Here is a 20,100-nt window from a genome sequence, read left to right on the forward strand (position 1 = left end):
GGGGGAGGAGAAGGTGACGCCTTACTTGCCAGTGCGCGGCCTGGCTGCTGAGACACGCGCCTGCCTTGTAACTCGAGGCTCCGCGCGAGATGAGTCACGTTCTGTCGCGTCATCCTGGTGACCACGTCTGACTGGTCACTCTGAGTGCTGTGTAACTCAGCTTTTTTTTTTTTTTTTTTTTTTTTTTGATTTTGATTTTGATTTTAAAGGCAGAGGAGCAGAGAGACAGGCAGAGACCTCCCACCTCCCCAAATGCCTGCAACAGCCAAGCCTGGGCCGGGCTGAAACCAGGGCCTGGAATGTCATCTGAGTCTCCCAGGGGACTGGCAGGGACCAGGCGTTTGAGCCGTGACCTGCTGCCTCCCGGGGAGTGCGTCAGAAGGAAGCAGAGCTGGGACCGGCCCCACGTGCTCTGAGACAGGATGACGGCACCGAGCGGCGCCCCTGCAGTCGCGCCAAGCCGCCCGAGCTTGGACTGCCGGTTCTTCACGGGGGAAGAAGCCAAATGAGGCGGAATTCCAAACAAAGGTCACGTTTCCCGTGTCTGCGCCTCTGCACGAGGAGGCCTCGGCCTGGGGACCCTGTCACTGGCCCGTGGCCTTTGGGGTCGGGAACAGCGCTGCCCTGGAGGAGCCCCCACCCGCACAGCACATCGGGCATGCTGGAGGGGTGAAGCGGGGCGCTTTGCCCAGAGACCCCTGGGAGGCCTGAGGATGCCGCGGGGGCCTGGGGGGCTCCTACCTCCAGGCCTGCTCCTGCTCGCGACGCTGCCTCTCGCCTTCCCTGGCGCTCTCCAGCTGCGTCTCCAGGTCGGCCTTGGCCTGCAGCAGCTGCCGCAGCTCCACGCTAAGGGCACAGAGCAGAGCCGCGCTCAGCAGAGCTGGATGGGTCGGGGGGCGCCCCTCACGCCCTCGGACGGAGGGCCCAGGATAAAGGCCCTCCCTTCTAAAGACCTGGAGCCAGCGGGGTTTGGAAACTCCGCCTGGAACTCAGGGTCCCACGCGGAGGTGAGGACGCCTCCCCACACAGCCGGGGGCGTGCGCTGCTGCCGGGGACAGGAGGGCTGCTGGCCGCCTCGGGCTGAGCTGTCCCAGCAGGCTTCCAGGTGTCCCCGCGTGGCACGGGGCGTGACCTCGCTCCAGGCCTCACTCCGTCACACGGCAGGGCCCACGGATGGCCTCCTATGCCACGTGATGGCTGAATGGGTAATTCCAGAAGTTGTTGACCTTTCAAAACGAGTACCTCAGTTTTAACACTTGCTATGAAACACTGATTTTTACGAAGCATTTATCAGAAATCCACGGTGCGACTGTGGAGGGGAGGAGCTGCCTTCCGCAGAGCTCAGTGGGGCCCAGGTGCCCAGAGAAGGCAGGGCGGGGCTCCACGGCTCCTGGCTTTGCCGGCTGTGGCCACTGCCGTGCGAGGGGCAAGGTCATCTCCGGGGACAGCTGGGCTTAGTTCACCGGGCCAGGAGCCGCGCTGGGTCTGGTGCAGCTACAGGCCACCAGAGTGCACAGGCGCTTTCGCCTTGCCCGCTGAGGGCCTCACAGGTCACGAACTGGACCGTGTCTCCCTCCGAGGGCCGCGTGTACACGCCTGGCTGCGGCCTGCGCGGGAGAGCCCTCTGCGGTTCTGGGGAGGCCCGGTGCCCTCCCGGCCCTGCACCCCGCTGCAGAGCACGCCTCGTCCCGCGGTCACGGCTGGGCCCGGGCACCTACTCTTTCTCCAGCAGCTGCGCCTGCAGTGTGCCCCGCTCCCCCTTCAGGCTCTTCACGGCCCCCCGCAGGCGCGCGAGGTCCTCCTGGCAGTCGGCCGGCGGCTGTCTGTGCACTGGGGACGTGGACGCCGAGGGGGCCCGGGGGGTCGGTTTGCCCACGTCTGCAGCATGAGCCTTTGAGCTCTCCATTGAATTTATCTTCTGGAGGTGACACAGGTATCTGTTAGGTGCCACTCATTGTGCTTCCGCCACCCAGAAGAGCGCCAGGGGCCTGAGAAGCCGGTCTCCCGCAGGGCACGGGGGCCCTGCCCTGGGCCCGAGCCAGCTCTGCTTGGGAGTGGGGCACAGGCCCAGCCGAGGCAGGGTGCAGGCGGCAGGGCCCCGGACACGACCCAGGGAGCAGTGGAAGGCGTGAGCTCACAGACTGCTTCCCTCTGTGCCCGCGACTCCCAGATCTCGTGCAGCCGCCACCTGCGGTCCGTGTGCACGCTCGCTCTGTGGCCAGCCACCCAGCCTGCCCCAGACGCCTGTGCTGCCTGCGCCGCCTGCGGCCTTGGCTCACCTTCTCCAGCTCCGCGATGCGTCTCAGCAGCCTGGGCTTGCTCCACTCCACGTAACCTGAGGGAAGGGAAAGGCATTCAGAAGGACGATCCCGACGTCCTGATGGCCCTGCGGCACAGACCACTTTCTCCAGCCAGGCCTTCGGCCCCGCTCAGGGCCCAAGCAGCCTGTGAGCTGTGCGAGGCCACGAGACCCACGGCGGGCAGCATCTTCAGGACTGGACGGTCTCTGCTCCCTGGGACCTAGGGCTGCAAGTGTCCTGGTGCGCCAGGCCGCCTTCAACCTCCCGTCACTACGCTGACTTCCCCTTTGCCAGACCCACAGCCCATCCTCCGGCTCCACCTCCCCCGGCTGCAGGCGCACCTGCCGGCCTCCCCCCTCCGCTGCGTTCCAGGCTGCCCCTCTCGGCTCACCCTCACCTGTGTACGTCCGCCCTGGGCCTCCGCTATCCTGGTTCCCGGGGGCAACCTCACTTGGTGCCATCTGTTCGCAGATGACCCGCACGCACGTCAGCTCACCACACACCCTGTGCCTCATCTGCCCCTCCCCACCTCCGGAAAGGGCAGCCGTGCCCTGAGCGGCTCAAAGCCCTGAGAACCCGACTCTCGTCCTCTCGCGGGCTGGGCCCCCGTGTTTCTGGAAGTTTTGCTCACAAGGTGCACCCGGGACCGGCCACTGACACCTGACCACACGAGTGCAGGGGCCCCTTTTCCCCGGGCACAGAAGCCAGGGGGTCCTTGGCAAATGGGGGAGACCCTGAGACCCTCAGTCTTCTGCTCTACACAGCCCCCACCCAGCAACTGTCTCATTGCCCGCCACTGTACCGCGGCTAGGCTGGGCACCCACAGACCCCCGTGGCCGGCACACACACGGGCACGCGGGCCTTTTCTGGGCCGCCAGCCCAGCCTGCCCCCAGCTGTGTGACCGGTGGCCTTCACCTCATCCCGGCTGGGCCCCACCCCAGGCTCGCTGTCCCCTGAGGCCTCTTTCCCTGCTGTACACTGGACAGGCCGCACCCTCCCCCCCGGGCCGATACCCTTTACGTTGTCGATGGTGGGCGAGCTGCTCAGCACGCGGTCCAGGTCCTCCTTGAGGCTCTGGTTCTCCTCCGTGAGCTCCTGCACGCTCCGCGACAAGCTGAGGAGGGTGCTGCTCATTTTCTTCTGCCGCTTAACGCCGGCCTTCCTGTCCCCCGCAGGCCTGGGGAGCAGACGCAGACAGGCTCAGCGGGAGCAGGCGCCATGCCTGTCTCTGCTCAGGACGCCCGCGGACTTGGCAGCTGATTCCCAGATGACCCAGCAGTGAGCGCCTGACGGGCAGCCCGCGGCGCTGTGCAGCAGGCAGGTGCTCGGGTCCATGGGCTGACTGTCCCACTTGGTGGCAGGGGCTGAGATACTGGCTGTGGCCTCGTTCAGCTCCTCAGTGTCTGCACGCTGCACCTGCGTGGATCTGGCTGTCAGCCGGTGATGGCCCTCAGTGCCACGCGTGGGGCCGCGTGCTGTGGCGCAGCAGCTGCTGCCCGGGACCCACATCCTGGACTGAGTGCGGCTTCTGGTCCCGCTTCCACTGACGTGCCCACAGGGGCTTGGGCGTCTTCCCCCCACGTGGAGTTGCCAGCTCCTGGCTTCGGCCTGGCCCAGCCTTGGCTGTCGTGGGCATTTGGGGAGTGAACTAGCAGTTGGAGCATCTCTCTCTCTGTGACTCTTGCCTTTCAAGTAGATAAAAATATGTTCAAAAACCATGTCAAATACCACTTGGGGCTTTTGTGGGCATGCATACGTGCGTGCAGTGGTGAGACAGATGTCCCGGCTCAGGCTGAGCCAGGCCCTCTCTGGCCTCCTGAGTGTACATGTTCTCCTCTCTGTTGGTCACGTCTGGTTGTTGTTGTTGTTGTTGTTTTTTTTTTTTTTTTTTTTTTTTATTATTATTTATTTGAGAGGTAGAGTTACAGACAGTGAGAGGGAGAGACAGGGAGAGGTCTTCCTTCCGCTGGTTCACCCCCCAGATGGCTGCAATGGCCGGAGCTGCGCTGATCCGAAGCCAGGAGCCAGGAGTTTCTTCTGGTTTCCCATGGGGTGCAGGGCCCCAGCACTTGGGCCATCCTCCACTGCTTTCCCGGGCCACAGCAGAGAGCTGGACTGGGAGTGGAGCAGCTGGGTCTCTAACCGGCACCCATATGGGATGCTGGCGCCGCAGGCGGAGGATTAACCTATTGTGCCACGGCGCCAGCCCCAGTCCCGTCTGTTCCTAACAGTGCTCAGGTGCTGCCTGGTGCCCCAGCAAACAGGCTGACTGGCAGGGACGCAGCATGCCCGGGAAGGAGCCCTGGCCGTGACTCCCTGTCAGTGAGTCAGCACTGCATGTTCAGTGGGGCGTCTCAGCACAAACATGGAAACCAGGACAGGCCACTGAAGGCGGATGCAGCTCACAGGAGCCCACGCCTGCATTTCCTGAGGGCAGGGGTGTGGGCCTCGCAGACCCAGCGGGCACCCAGCCCTGCTTCCCAACCCATCTTAACGCCACTCGGGGCCAAGCAGAGGGGCTGGCCAGGCTGGGCCATGGGGACTTCAGCGGTCGGCAGCAGGGAGCCCACCCAGGGAGCAGCTTCCACGAGACGGCAGAGCCCTTGCATCTCTCAGAAACTCCTCTGGAATGAGCTCGTGCGAGGGCCCAGGGCCTGCCCAGGAGGCGCACCACCTTGACAGCAGGGACTTCCAGGCCCGCGCTGCGCTGCTAGGCAGCCTGTGTCACTGGCACCTCTCCCACCCCCAGGATGGAAGCCCGCCACGCCGGCCACGGCCACGGCGGCAGCGGCCACTAATGAGACAACACGAGAAACCCGGCCTCCGGCGCGACCGTACTTCTTTCCGGTGGACTCGGAACTCGCCAGCAGGGTCTGCAGACGGCGGATCTGTGAAGACAAGATGAGATGCGTGAGAACAGAGGGGCACGGAGACGTCCTCCTGCCCAGCTGTGTCTCGTTTCCCATCGGTGGCCCTGCCTCCCACACACCTCCTCGTAGTAGGTCTCCATGGCGATCCGCATCTCTTCCAGGTTGGTGGTCTTCATGTCTGTCTGCAGCTTGCTGAAAGCCCAAGTTCCCAGTCAGCATGGTGGGGCACGTGAAGGTTCCCCTGAACACCAGGACCCGAGCAGGCCTCCGGGGGCTCGTGGCCCTGGGCAGAAGCCTCCATTTGAGAGACAGCTGCTCACGACAGAAATGTCTCCTGTGTGGCACTAGCCACGCCTCATGGCAAAGGCATCCCTCAGGACCAGCCTCTCCAGAGAAGCTGCTGTCTTTGTCGCTGGGGAAAGGTGGAGAGGCCCGCGTTCAGGGAGGACGCCGCCTGGGGGTTGTGCCGGCCACACTGCCCTCGCCCTCAGCAGCCCGCGGGCCTTAGAGGGGAGCGCAGGGTGCAGCACTGAGGCACAGAACCAGCTGTGTAAGCCGACAAACCTCAGCACGGGGCAGTGAGGACAGGACACACAGGGCCCTTAAATACACACAGCCAGCAGAGACTGTGCCCCCACGCCGAAGACAGAGAACTGTGTGTAGCCGCCCCGCAGCAGCACGGAGCCTGCTCCACCTGCCTGTCATGGGACGGGACAGCGGCCCCACAACACGGAGGGGGTGCAGCAAGGTGCCACTCCCCGATCCCATCTGCCGGGAGCACAAGCAGCCGGCATTCGGGTGGAGGTGGGGATGAAAGCCCCAGGGCCCCCAGGAAACGAAGACTAGGACAGCGAGGGTGCCCCAGCTGCACCCCGCCGCAGGCCCAGCCCTGACCCCCTGCCCCGCCCCCTGCCCCGCCCCCAGCCCCGCCCCGTACTTGATGGTGGTGTCCTTCTCCTTGCACTGCCGCTCCAGCTTGAAGATCCTCTGCCTCAGCCCGTTCATGACCTGTAAGAGACGCCGGCACTGCAGCTCCGGCCTCCAGGGGCCCCGGCCTGCCCGCTCCCTCCCTCCTGGTGCACGTCCACGTCCACACTGACCTCCTCTAGACTCTGCCAGGAGAGGCCGCCGCGGCCACCAGCGGCAGTGGGGACGCCACCGTCACAGATGCAGGCGCTGACTGAGCCAGCCCGTGGCCGCTGGGCCCAGAGGGGCAGGGGCGCGGCACCCAGGGTCTGGGAGGCCGTGCCTTGTCCTCCCCTTTCGAATAAGCAACTACTTTTTAAAAAGATTGATTTATTTACTTGAAAGGCAGAGTTACAGAGAGGCAGAAGCAGAGAGAGAGAGAGGGGGGTCTTCCATCCACTGGTTCACTCGCGAAGAGCCTTAATGGCCAGAGCGGTGCCGACCCGCAGCCAGGAGCCAGGAGCCAGGCCTCCTCCTGGTCTCCATGCAGGCGCAGGGGCCCAAGGACCCGGGCCATCCTCCACTGCCCTCCCAGGAAGCAGAGCAGCCAGAACTCGAACTGGCGCCCACAGGGGATGCTGGCGTTCCAAGTGGCAGCTTTACCCACTGTGTCACAGTGCTGACCCCAGTAAACAACTTACTTGGTTTTTTAAAGTAATTTAAAATTACATTAGTAGTAAACGAATGCATTTTCTTTCTAAAAATTTTTTATTAGCTTGAAAGGCAGAACAGGCTGGGGGAAGACATCTTCTGTCCGCTGGTTCACTCCCCTACTGCCAGCAACGGCCGGGGCTGGTCCAGGCAGAAGCCAGGAGCCCGGGGCTGGAGCCGGGTTCTGCCAGGGGGCGCTGTCGTCACCAGCAGCCCTGAGAGCCCGTTTCCTGTGCTGGGTGAAGCTGAGGACTGACCCGGCCACTTACTTCCTCCTCCCCCTACTGTGCCTTGGTGCACCCGCAGAGCAGGGCAGTCAGGCCTTCCGTCCTCCGGAGCCCTCAGAAAACCCTGGGAAAGGGGAATCCAAAGGGAAGCTTATGTTGAGGAAAAAAATGTTTTTAAATTCACTCAAGTGTTTCCTAATAGGCATCTTTCACAACTTTTGATGATTTCAAGTTCTCTTGCAGCCAAGTAAACTTCTTCGTGACGTCGCTTCTCCCCAGCGATGCGGCCCAGCGCTCGGGCAGGGCAGGCGGGCGCGCGGTGGGCCGGAGCCCCCCTCGGGCTGCCTCCTGTTCCGCGTCGTGGGCCCCGCCCGCGGCCAGTTTCGCCCTGGTCACGTCTGTGGGCGCCTCTCGGAGCAGCCCTCCTCCCTCTCTTGCAGCTGCGCAGGCGTGTGGCAGAGGAAGGCTGTGCGTCTTCCAGGGCGCTGCCTCCTTGCCGTCCCCCCCCCTCAGCGCTACAAGGCGGTGGTTCCGGCTGGCGGTCCTGTCACAGAGCCCAGGGGCCGTGCACGCGCCGGCTGCCCGTCCACGCCGCGAGGCTGCGGGTTCAGTCCTGACCGCTGTGCGCTGTAATCAGCTCCTCAAGAGAAATCCTTGGCCGCGCGCAAGTGTTTCCCGAGTGGCTGCCGGCCGCCCTGCAGGCCCATATGGCCGCGGACGCTCAGGTGCACAGTGCACCCGCCCAGCGCTGCGCTCGCGGCGGACAGAAACCCAGCTCTTCACAGGACGAGAGGTTCACGGCGCCCTTCATGCGGCTCCCCAGGTCGGCGTTTCATACAAGTCCGCGCGCTGGTTTTCTCTTTTAGTATCTGTTTTACAAATGTTTTGCGATAGCAATTCCACTCTGCAGTTTTCCCTCAAATTGGGCAGAGAGACGTATCCTTGTGCAAGTGGCCTTGTGCGAGACTCCTTTCCTGAGAGAGTCCCAAAAAGAAGTCTGACCTGGGCACTGGGCAGTTTGACAGCCCTCCGCTCTGGCCTGGCCGTCCCACCACGCCACGCCACGCCACGCCACGCCAAGTCTAAGGTTTGGGCACCCCTGCTTCTCCTCAGTCCTGCCGTACTGCTTTTATTTTATTTTTAAATACCTACTTACTCATCTGAAAGTCAGGGGGACAGAGAGGGGAAGAGAGAAGAGGGCGGTCTTCCACCTGCTGCTTCACTCCCCAGATGGCCACGGTGGCCAGGACTGGCCAGGCCGAAGCTGGGAGCAGGAACTCCACCTGGTGTCCCACATGGCTGGCAGGGGCCCAGGCAGTTACGCCGTGTTCCACTGTCTTCCCGGACCACTAGCAGGGAGCTGGATCAGAAGTGGAGCAGCCAGGACTCGAACCAGTGCCCATGTGGGCTGCTGGGGTCCAGGTGTGGCTTCACCCACTGCCCACAGCGCTGGGCCACTACTGCTTGTGACCTGGGCGAACTGTGCTGCTCTCAGGTGTCCTTGCTGCCGCTGGGACGACGGCACCGAGACCCTGTCCCTGTCTCCCCACCACTCGGATGAACCGGTCTGGCAGATCTTTTGACCTATTTCCTGGTTTTAGAAACAAGACTGAAATCTCTATTCCAAAAACTCCAGGGAGATCACCTGTGTGATAATCCCAGCACTGCACTGTTCCAGGAAGACGCTGTGATGTGGGGACACTGGCCGCTTCCAGGCGCAGTCAAGGAGACCGGCCCATCCTCGGCACAGCGCCAGGCGGTCTTCGCTCATATGGAAGTGGTGGTGGTGTGTCCCAGAGCGGCTGCCGCCTTCAGGGGCTCGCAGGGCCTGTCTGGCTGTCGTGTGTGTGTTCTGGACAGAAGCACTGCTGACCTGGTCGGCGGCTCCTTCCCCTTGCTCATCCCAGCTGACCCAGCGTGTGTAACCGAATCCGCGGATCCGCTGGTCCCGCCACTGTTACCGTGTTCTTTGTGTTCAGTACTCTGAAAAGCGACTCCCTCTTGGCGCCTCCTGACTCGCCGGCAGGCAGTGCCGGCCCGAGGTGCCCGCGTCTCCGTGTCTGTGCCCGGCGCTCCACACCAGAGGCGTCCCTGCACTGCTGCTGTGTGGCTGTGTTGTACCCAGCACGGCGTGCCAAGCACAGCAGTGCATTTTTTGGGCATGATTAGGGAAGGTCGTTGTGACTTTTTCTCCATAACACAGGAGGGTTCTTGAAAAAGATAGTGGAAAATGGAATTAAAAGATGCTTATTTTGGTCCAAAAAACGTTTGAAATTCATGCAGAAGGGTGTTCACCAAGTTCACGGAAAACGTACATTATGAAAAAACTATCACGAGCTTCAGAATCATCTTGTACCAGCACAACTTCATCATGAATTCCACTTCCACACCAACTTTTGGAGCCCTCTGCTTCTTGGCCTCTGGTGAGCCTGCAACCCCCTCGTGCCCCCGACAGTGTCTGGAGCGCCGTCTTGCACCCCCACGCGCTGTGCAGAATGCTTCTAGACGGCCCGACCCCCGCATCTCCGCCCGGCGCCCCGTGCCCCGGAGACCACTCACCCAGCCAGCGTCGGGCCTTTTCTCCGCCAGAGTCCGAGCAACATCGGGGCCCTGTGGTGAAGCAGACGCGACATGAAGGCGGTGGGCGGCGGCCCCACGGGCGAGCCTGCCGCCAGGGCCCGGCACTCACTCGGCCTGGCTCCAGGAGCTGCTCGATCTGCCGGTCCTTCCTGCTGTTCTCCTCCTGTAAGCGCCGCAGCTTCGTCCGCATCAGGTCCACGGCGCTCTTCTGCACGTGCAGTGACTGAAGACGAGAGGGGCCACGCCCATGCACGGCGGGCACGCACACCCGGTGAAACAGGGGGACGGCGGGCGCGTGCCACAGCCGCCTGCTCCCCCGCACTGGGCAGGGTGGGAGCGGAGCTCTGCCACGGGCCAGGCCCCTGCGGCCCCGGAGCAGCACCGTCACCCCCAGGCACCAGCAGGGGAGACACGTCACGCGTTCTTGGCCACGTCCACGTGAGGAGCGCGTCACTCCCGCTCACCAAAGGCTAATGCCGTGACTGTTTCTCAGCCGCGGCTCAGAGAGCCGTGCTGCCCCACGTTGGCCTGTGACGAGTCTGACCCCGCTGGGGTGGCCTGGGAGCGAAGCCCACAGTGGTCAGTCTTCCCCGGAACTAAGTTTACTCAGTTTCTGCAGCTGGCCTGCACTTGGCAGTGACACCCTCCCTACCGCCTGGGGCTTCCCTGGTCCTTCAGGAGGGCATGGAGGTCCCTCTCGTTCTCCTTGTTCCACTCCTCACTGAGACAGGGTCGAGAGCTCAGAGAGCCAAGGCCGAGCTGCACACAGCAGCCAGGGATCCCTGTGGGCAGCGTCTCCCTTCCAGGGCTGTGGCCCTCCGAGGAGGCCAAATGACCCAGCAGAACCAGTCGCCTAAGTGCACGTCCCAGGAAGGGCCGGGGGGCCCAGGGCAGCACGACAGATGGTGGCGCTCCACGCCTGGCTGTGGACTGAATCTGCTAACCCACAGCCCGGAGAAAGCTAAAAAGTCTAACAAGGGGTCTGCTTCCAGGAGGAGGAGCCTCCCTTCCCCTCTTGCCCAGCTGAGATCCTCGGGCACCACAGGCGGCCACCCAAGGTGACCCTGCTGGAGAAGGGGACCTGGGGGCCACAAGGCAGGGAGCTCTTCCAGCCGTCTCTGGGCCTGGTCGGGACGGGGTGCCACAGGGCACAGCCGGCTCACGTCCCCCACGGCCTCTTTCCTCTGCCTGGCACCGAAAAGGGGCAGGCTGACAAGGCAGAAAGTGTCCACTCCAGTAAAACCACAGGGACACTGGTCCCATGGACCGGGAGAGGCTGAGCGCGGAGCCACGAGCCCTGCAGGCAGTACCGAGGTGCCCCAGAGGCCACTGGAGGCAGGACTTGTACGCCCCAGTGGTGACAAGGCTGTGCGGACAGCAGCCTGAGCGGCTGTCTGCCTGGCAGGAATGAGGAGCCCCTCCCCGTGGGGGTGTCCACAAAAGCGCAATGGGGAACCCGACTTCCACCCCGCCCCTTGGTGGGAGCGAGGGGGCGCCCCTCACCCACCGGAGCTACCAGGTCAGAAGACTGAAGGGGCTGGAGTGTGATGACTGGCGCTCGCCATCCCAGCCAGCCAGAACCAGGGACTCTCGGCCTCAGTGGGCACTGGAGCAAGATGGCAGACGCCAGGCTCACCCGACAAAGACTGGATTTTTAAAAATTGATCTTTAAAAAAGAGGGCGAGAAGGAGAGAGGCATCCCATGTGCCGGTCACTCTGAGCACCCACGACAGCTAGCTCTGGGTCAGGTGCCCAGTCTGGGTCTGCCACGGGGGGGCAGGGCCCAGCTCCCCGCGGCTTCTCCAGAGCCTCCCAGGTGTGCGTCAGCAGGAGCCTGGAATCAGGAGCAGTGCGGGGCGTGGGGCGCGTTTCAGTGCGGTCCAGGCGCCCGCCCCAGTGCACAGCCCAGACAGATGCCTGCATGGCTGGTTCTGGTTAGGAACACACTGAAGCCAACAGAAGGCCAGAAAGTCTCAGCACAGCACCAAAGTACAAAGAAGCAAGTGAAGTCACAGAACTGAAATCCGGCAGACTGGAGAGGCCAGGGGCAAGAAGCAGTGGCCTCTAAGACAGAGACGGACCCCCAGCCAGCACGGGAGGGACAGGCAGGAAGTCTCGGGCCTGGGCAGCCATCACAGGAGACAGTGCGCTCAGACTATGTGCAGAAGTGATGACCGACAGGTTCCCGGTGGTGACTGAAGACAAACCTACGGGGAGGGCAGGAGGGGTGGAGACAGCTGAGTGGTAGGGACAGGGGAGGACGGGGCGGTGGAGACAGGGCTGGGCAGCAGGGAGGTGGTCCCTTGGGGAGGAAGGGGGCGGTGGAGCCAGGGCGGGGCAGCAGGGAGGTGGTCCCTTGGGGAGGAAGAGGGCGGTGGAGACAGGGCTGGGCAGCAGGGAGGTGGTCCCTTGGGGAGGAAGGGGGCGGTGGAGACAGGGCTGGGCAGCAGGGAGGTGGTCCCTTGGGGAGGAAGGGGTGGTGGAGACAGGGCTGGGCAGCAGGGAGGTGGTCCATTGGGGAGGAAGAGGTGGTGGAGACAGGGCGGGGCAGCAGGGAGGTGGTCCCTTGGGGAGGAATGGGGGGTGGTGGAACAGGGCTGGGCAGCAGGGAGGTGGTCCCTTGGGGAGGACGGGGGCGGTGGAACAGGGCTGGACAGCGGGGAGGTGGTCCCTTGGGGAGGACGGGGGGTGGAGACAGGGCTGGGCAGCAGGGAGGTGGTCCCTTGGAGAGGAATGGGGGCCGGTGGAACAGGGCTGGGCAGCAGGGAGGTGGTCCCTTGGGGAGGAATGGGGGGCGGTGGAACAGGGCTGGGCAGCAGGGAGGTGGTCCCTTGGGGAGGAATGGGGGGCGGTGGAACAGGGCTGGGCAGCAGGGAGGTGGTCCCTTGGGGAGGAAGGGGTGGTGGAGCCAGGGCGGGGCAGCAGGGAGGTGGTCCCTTGGGGAGGAAGAGGGCGGTGGAGACAGGGCTGGGCAGCAGGGAGGTGGTCCCTTGGGGAGGAAGGGGGGTGGAGACAGGGCTGGGCAGCAGGGAGGTGGTCCCTTGGGGAGGAAGGGACGGTGGAGACAGGGCTGGGCAGCAGGGAGGTGGTCCCTTGGGGAGGAAGGGACGGTGGAGACAGGGCTGGGCAGCAGGGAGGTGGTCCCTTGGGGAGGAAGGGGGCGGTGGAGACAGGGCTGGGCAGCAGGGAGGTGGTCCCTTGGGGAGGAAGGGGGGTGGAGACAGGGCTGGGCAGCAGGGAGGTGGTCCCTTGGGGAGGAAGGGGCGGTGGGAGGTGGTCCCTTGGGGAGGGATTCTGAAGATGAGGGGGAGAGGGCGTCTGGAGGACGCCAGAGTGTCCTCTAACAGAGAAGAGGCGATGAGAGGGGTCTTGGAGTAGCAGGAGGGAAGGGAGGGAGGATGGGAAAGTGAAGATGCGGGCCACTAGAACGCTCCCTCCTTCTCTGAGTTTCTTACATTACCTTTCACAGCTAACGCAAAACAGTAAAACAGATGTGGTTTTCTGTGTACACAGAGGAAGAATTTTAAAGATTGTCCATGGGCCGGCGCTGTGGCGTAGCGGGTAAAGCCGCCGCCTCCTGTGCCAGCATCCCTTATAGAAGCCAGTTTGAGTCCCAGCTGCTCCACTTTCGATCCAGCTCTCTGCTACAGCCTGGGAAAGCAGTGGAAGATGGCCCAAGTGCTTGGACTCCGGCTGGAAGACCTGGAAGAAGCTCCTGGCTTCAGATGGGCCCAGCTCTGGCTGTTGCAGCCATCTGGGGAGTGAACCAGCGGATGGAAGGTCTCTCTGCTCAGCTCTGCCTCTCTCTAACTCTGCCTTCCAAATAAATAATCTTTTTAAAAAATTGTTTACAAATGGCACAAGGTAAAGGGATGTAAGGAGAGGTAAGGTTTCTGTTCCTCACTCAAACTGACCACGGTAAGTGGTAAACACAGAGACTTTAAATGGCTCATGTGAGGTGCATAGAAGGAAGAAAACTATGCTTGGAACGCCAACATTTTTCCACCAAAATAAGCACATCTTTTAATCTGGCTTTCCACAGACTTAAAAAAAATTATTTATTTGAAAGAGAGACAGAGGAGAGGGAAAGAGAGAGAGAGAGAGAGAATCTTCCATCTGCTGGTTCAGTCCCCAGATGGCCACACTGACCAGGGCTGAACCAGGCTGAAGCCAAGAGCCAGGAGCTTCATCTGGGTCTCCCACCACCAGGGTGGCAGGGTCCAAACACTTGGGCCACCTTCCGTTGCTTTTCCCAGGGCATCAGCAGGGGGCTGGATCAGAAGCAGAGCAGCCAGGAATGAATCAGCACCCACATGGGAGCTGGCGCTGCGGGGTATGGCTTTACCTGCTACATCACAAATCCAGCCATAGCAATAAATTTTAAAACAAAAAACCAGTATGTAAATCAAAATGGAATTCTTAAAAAAAGTTGAAGGCATAGAAATGCAGAAAAAAACAGGAATGTAATACAGAGAGAACAAGTGGAAAACAGAAAATAAAACCTGAGCCTTAAGTGCAAATATATCAATAAAAATGCATAAATGATCTAAATGCCAGGAAGCAGAAAAGCGCTTTAAAAAACAGGACCCACCTGGCCGGCGCCGCGGCTCACTAGGCTAATCCTCCGTCTGCGGCACCGGCACACCGGGTTCTAGTCCCAGTCGGGGCGCCGGATTCTGTCCGGTTGCCCCTCTTCCAGGCCAGCTCTCTGCTGTGGCCTGGGAGTGCAGTGGAGGATGGCCCAAGTGCTTGGGCCCTGCACCCCATGGGAGATCAGGAGAAGCACCTGGCTCCTGGCTTCAGATCAGCGCAGTGCACTGGCCGTAGTGGCCATTTGGGGAGTGAACCAACGGAAGGAAGACCTTTCTCTCTGTCTCTCTCTCACTGTCCACTCTGTCAAAAAAAAAAAAAAAAAAAAAAAAAAAAAAAAAACCGGACCCACCCACCAGCTGTCTAGGATGTAACAGCACCGGCAGGTGGGCAGACACCAATGTTAACGCAAAGAAAGCAGCGGTGCCTGAGACCAGATTCAGTGACCAGAACGGAGCCAGGCATAGCGGCCAGAAAGGTCAGTGCAGCAAGACAGCTGGACGACCAGCCACGCGGCGTGAATCAGAAACAGGAGTGCAGGGGAAACAGACGGTTCCATCACAGTTGGAGACCTGAGTACCCTCTCACCAGCTGCTCCAACAGTGCCACAAACTCAGCAGGACAGGAGCGCTCCCCGCACCGGCAGCCCTGGGAGCCGAGTAGCGGAGCTCCCCACCACGCACAGGCCCAGGAGCCGGACTCCCCACCACGCACAGGCCCAGGAGCCGGACTCCCCACCACGCACAGGCCCTGGAGCCGGACTCCCCACCACGCACAGGCCCAGGAGCCGGACTCCCCACCACGCACAGGCCCAGGAGCCGGACTCCCCACCACGCACAGGCCCTGGAGCCGGACTCCCCACCATGCACAGGCCCAGGAGCCGGACTCCCCACCACGCACAGGCCCAGGACCAGAACTCCCCACCACGCACAGGCCCAGGGGCACCACACCCCGGGCCACACAGCAAACCTGAGATGGAAGAGAACCACCAAGACGGAGTGTATCTGCGGCCCTCACAACCATGCCGGGAACCAGAACAGAAAAGACGAGGAGCGTGGACACCGCCGGACACTCGGAAACTGAATGACACCACTCCACGTTAGAGGTTTAAGAAAAATAAAAATAGGCTGTACACAACATGTAAAGATTCTAGCCTAGCGATGGGGAGAACTGACAGCTGTGACAGCTCCGGGTCCCAGGGCCCCCGACTGTGCACGCCAGCTCTGGAGGCCACGTTCCTGTCAGAATGCCAGCAGTGCAGAGGGACGGCGAGGAGGGCACAGTGCGAGTGACTGGGCGTGGCTAGCGCGGGGCTGTCTTGTGGGCAGCCGCGGTCGTGGGAGTCTCAGGGGATGGCGACTGGCGCAGCCCCCGGGGCAGGGGCCTCCCCACCACTCTGCAGCGTGTCTCAGGCACTGCACTGAAGCATTTTGATGGACTGCCACTATTAGCACCCCCCCATGCTTTTTTTAAAGATGTATTTATTAATTTGAAAGGCAGAGTTACACAGAGAGATCTTCCATCTGTTGGCTCATTCCCCAAATGGCCACAGTAAGCCAGGCTGGGCCAGGCAGCAGCCAGGAGCCAGCAGCTCCATCCGGTCCCCATGTGGTGCAGGGGCCCAAGCATTTGAGCCGTCTTCCACGGCTTTCCCGCCTCATTGGCAGGGTGCTGGATCGGAAGTGGAGCAGCTGGGACTTGAACCGGCGTCCACAGGGGTTGTCAGTGCGGCAGCTGGCAGCTTCACCTGTCGGGCCACGAGCCCAGCCCCATTTCTAACTGGGAACTGAGGCACTGCTTGCCATGGAGAGGCTGCTCTGGCGTCAGATCCCACAGCCCTGGGAGACTGAACCAACTCCTCTTTCTGAATGCGGGAGTCTGGGCTGTTTATCCAGAAACTGAGCCGGCAGGCGCAAGTGCAGTCGACGTCCTCTGGCCCAGGCCCCGCCCCCAGCAGGTTCCTCACGAGGACCGGCGCAGCTGCGCTTCCAGCCGACCCCTGCTGGAGGCTCCGACAGGGGCGCAGCGGCCACGACCTCACCCCCCCCCCCCAGCTCCCAGTCTCCCCTCGGGACCCCGGCGCCTTCCTGTGGCCTGGGGCGGCCTCGGGACTCCTCGCCGCACCCCCTCCCTCACCCCTCCTTCCACGCAGGCCGGGGGTCTGTAAATAGGCAGACTCCGGAGGAGTGACCCCAGGTGATTTCTCCAGGCACAGGAAAACACTGATGGGTGTTCCACACTGGTGTGGGGCCCATGCCCTCCACGGCAGCGCACACTGGGGTGTGCAGAGCGCACGAACACGGGGGCAGGGGCCCTGCTGCTGGCTACGCCGCACAGTGACTGGCCTCGGAGCATTGGACTCGTCATGGGTATAGCGATCACAGCTGCTCCTGCCCGTCTCAGCTGAGCGGGGCCGGGAGCGCCTCGGCAGCGCTAAGGGAGCCCGCAGGGGACAGCACCACAGCCTCGCCGGAAGACTCCCAGTCTCGCTGCCCAGGGGCCCTGAGGCTCCCAGGCCTCGCCTGCAGGAGCAGAGCCTGGACATGCCCGCAGCCAGCTCCTTCAGCCAGCCAGATCCCCAGATCCCACGCATGGGCCAGGGTCCCAGGCAGGGGTGTGCGTGTGTGTGTGTGTGACGCGCACAGCCCAGCAGGGGCCAGGGTCCCAGGCAGGTGTGTGTGTGTGTGTGTGAGACACACACAGCCCAGCACGGGCCAGGGTCACAGTCAGGTGTGTGTGTGTGTGACACGCGCACAGCCCAGCACGGGCCAGGGCCCCAGGCAGGGGGGTGTGTGTGTGTGACACGCGCACAGCCCAGCAGGGGCCAGGGTCACAGGCAGGGGTGCGTGTGTGTGTGTGTGACACGCGCACAGCCCAGCAGGGGCCAGGGTCCCAGGCAGGGGTGCGTGTGTGTGTGTGACACGCGCACAGCCCAGCAGGGGCCAGGGTCCCAGGCAGGGGTGCGTGTGTGTGTGTGACACGCGCACAGCCCAGCAGGGGCCAGGGTCCCAGGCAGGGGTGTGTGTGTGTGTGTGTGAGAGATGTGCACAGCCCAGCAGGGGCCAGGGTCCCAGTCAGGTATGTGTGTGTGTGTGTGACACGCGCACAGCCCAGCAGGGGCCAGGGTCCCAGGCAGGGGTGTGTGAATGTGTGTGACACGCGCACAGCCCAGCAGGGGCCAGGGTCCCAGGCAGGGGTGCGTGTGTGTGTGTGTGACACGCGCACAGCCCAGCAGGGGCCAGGGTCCCAGGCAGGGGTGCGTGTGTGTGTGTGACACGCGCACAGCCCAGCAGGGGCCAGGGTCCCAGGCAGGGGTGCGTGTGTGTGTGTGACACGCGCACAGCCCAGCAGGGGCCAGGGTCCCAGGCAGGGGTGTGTGTGTGTGTGTGTGAGAGATGTGCACAGCCCAGCAGGGGCCAGGGTCCCAGTCAGGTATGTGTGTGTGTGTGTGTGACACGCGCACAGCCCAGCAGGGGCCAGGGTCCCAGGCAGGTGTGTGTGAGTGTGTGTGGCACGCGCACAGCCCAGCAGGCTCTCGCTGTGGAAAGCAGTAGGGACGCGCTACCTTCTTCAGCTCGATGATCTCATCGTACATGTCTTCCTTCTCTCGGTACACGGGAGTCCCGGGGACGTGACCTGGAGAGACACACCTATACAGGTGACCTGGGAAAATCACCTCAACAGTACTACGAGCTGTAGCTATAGTTCAAGGAAAACTGGGACTTATTACTCTTTTTTAAAAAGAATAAAAAAGCAAAGTAAAGCTGCTTCAGCACCCCTAGCCTGATGGTTTGGAAAGTGTGGGAGCGCGGCTGGCGGTTGACTCCCAGCTCACTGGGCAGCCGAGGGCCGAGGAGGCCAAGGCAGCCGACTCCAATTTCCCCAAGCAAACGGGGTAAAGGCTGAAGCGAGAGAATGCACACGGGGTCAGCCTGACTGCGGTGGACACACGGCAGCACTTGGTGCTCCCAGGCTGCCTAACACACTGGGAGTCGGAGTCGGGCGGGGCGGGGCGGAGAGCAGTGCGCAGTGTCCGCGCGTCCTCCGCTGCCCTCTGTCCAGCCTCTGCGGAAAGCCGGGCCGGGCACACAGCAAAGCCCTGGGAGGAATGCGCAACCGTGAGACAAGCCCGTTTTCTGGGTGAGTCGAGGCTTTTCAGGACCGTCGGCCTTGCCCGTGTGTTTCTTGTTTTCTAGCAAATTTAAGGAAGACTGGTTTAGGGAGGCGACAGCCACGCGGGGACACTCAGGTGGAAGGGCCTTTCCCGGGGCACTGCTCCACGACGCTGCGGTTTCTTTTTTTTTTTTTTTTTTTTTTTGACAGGCAGAGTGGACAGTGAGAGAGAGAGACAGAGAGAAAGGTCTTCCTTTGCCGTTGGTTCACCCTCCAATGGCCGCCGCGGCTGGCGCGCTGCGGCCAGCGCACTGCGCTGATCCGATGGCAGGAGCCAGGAGCCAGGTGCTTTTCCTGGTCTCCCATGGGGTGCAGGGCCCAAGCACCTGGGCCATCCTCCACTGCATTCCCGGGCCACAGCAGAGGGCTGGCCTGGAAGAGGGGCAACCGGGACAGAATCCGGCGCCCCGACCGGGACTAGAACCCAGTGTGCCGGCGCCGCTAGGCGGAGGATTAGCCTAGTGTGACGCTGCAGTTTCTACACAGCAGAGCCCGCACCGGAAGCCAGACGTCGGCCCATGCCGAGCAAGGCCCCCTGGAATCCAAACACTCCCGGCTTCTCCTGAGCCATGTGCGCGTCTCCAGCCATGTGCTCACTGCTGCTGGTGGAACGCCTGAGCCACGACCCCTGGGCTCCTACAGCTTCACTCAGGCGACCGGGGAGGGGGCTGCTCGGGGGGTGGGTCCACGCGCGCTCCCAGGCGAGGTCTGATTCCAGGGGCTGGGTCAGACTTCGTGGGTTGAATGTGCATGGGTTTAATACGACAGACCAGAAGACTCAGTGCAAGGGTCCCTGGTCAACCTTCCTGGTTGAAGGGGCGCACCAGCAGTGAGCGGTGTGCAGACGTCCCACCATGGCCACTTCAGAGCTGCCAGCACAGTGCGGACCAGCTCCCAAACGCTACAGGTGGACCTGCGGCTCTCACAGGCCAGTGGGAGCCAGTGCCAGCAGACCACTGCCTGTGGAGCGGGACCGCCACAGGCCACTGACGCCACAGGCCACTGACGCCACACAGAGAGTGGACAAAACACACCGGGACGCGAGAAGACCATGACAGTAAGTCGGACACATGACACGACGCATCCTGGCTTGGCACCCCCACCTCCCCCGGCCTCTGTGGGGCAGGCAGGGCCAGCAGGCACCCTGGCTCAGCGCCCCCACCTCCCCATGGCCTCTGTGGGGCGGGCAGGGCCAGCTCGTACCTTGCTTGGCCGAGCCCAGCCAGAGCTTCTGTGGCGACAGGGACGTCCTGCTGCTCAGAGGCATGCTCCCCGCTGTCTTGAGAGACCTCCAGGACGTCACCTTCCTCGGCTTAGAGCAATAGGGTGACTCTGCGAAGCCAAGTGTGGTTTCAGGGGTGAACGGCAGCCCTGCCCACCACACTCCACACCACATGCCCCAGCGCGTGGCCGCTCTGCCAGCCATCCCGGCAGGCCTCATGAAGCCAGCAGCCAGGAGCTTCCTCCAGGTCTCCCACACGGGTGCAGGGCCCAAGCACTTGGGCCATCTTCCACTGCTTTCCCAGGCCACAGCAGAGAGCTGGATCGGAAGTGGAGCAGCCGGGCTCGAACCGGCGCCCATATGGATGCCGGCACTGCAGGTGGTGGCTTAACCTGCTCTGCCACAGCGCCGGCCCCTTTTCTAGGACATTCTTGATGTTCTCATCAAGATGAAGAAAATATTTTAAAATTCTTCTCTGTCTGGGACTTCACTTTAAGTAAAATATAACAGATTTATGCAA

At 62.5% G+C, this 20,100-nt stretch overlaps 1 protein-coding gene across 10 annotated transcripts in view; it reads right to left on the reverse strand.

The window, feature by feature from the left end:
* Positions 1-20,100, reverse strand: part of IQCE (IQ motif containing E) — a 48,523-nt gene that overhangs the window by 16,888 nt on the left and 11,535 nt on the right. For 7 of the 10 annotated variants that reach the window (XR_011384704.1, XM_070064826.1, XM_070064829.1 and 4 more), the window contains exons 4-14: positions 19,562-19,690; positions 17,751-17,821; positions 9,705-9,818; positions 9,575-9,625; positions 6,109-6,179; positions 5,291-5,363; positions 5,140-5,189; positions 3,315-3,478; positions 2,280-2,335; positions 1,719-1,918; positions 742-846 (exon numbers count right to left, since the gene is read on the reverse strand). Coding sequence is in view for 9 of the 10 variants with exons in the window: in XM_070064826.1 (XP_069920927.1) it covers positions 742-846; positions 1,719-1,918; positions 2,280-2,335; positions 3,315-3,478; positions 5,140-5,189; positions 5,291-5,363; positions 6,109-6,179; positions 9,575-9,625; positions 9,705-9,818; positions 17,751-17,821; positions 19,562-19,690 (1,084 nt within the window). In the remaining variant the exon portion in view is untranslated. Of the gene's footprint in view, positions 1-741; positions 847-1,718; positions 1,919-2,279; positions 2,336-3,314; positions 3,479-5,139; positions 5,190-5,290; positions 5,364-6,108; positions 6,180-9,574; positions 9,626-9,704; positions 9,819-17,750; positions 17,822-19,561; positions 19,691-20,100 lie in introns of those variants that run through there. The other 3 variants (XM_070064828.1, XM_070064827.1, XM_070064832.1) reach the window with 2 other exon arrangements.

This window comes from Oryctolagus cuniculus, chromosome 19 (genome assembly GCF_964237555.1).
Source record: "Oryctolagus cuniculus chromosome 19, mOryCun1.1, whole genome shotgun sequence".
NCBI classification, from domain to species: domain Eukaryota; kingdom Metazoa; phylum Chordata; class Mammalia; order Lagomorpha; family Leporidae; genus Oryctolagus; species Oryctolagus cuniculus.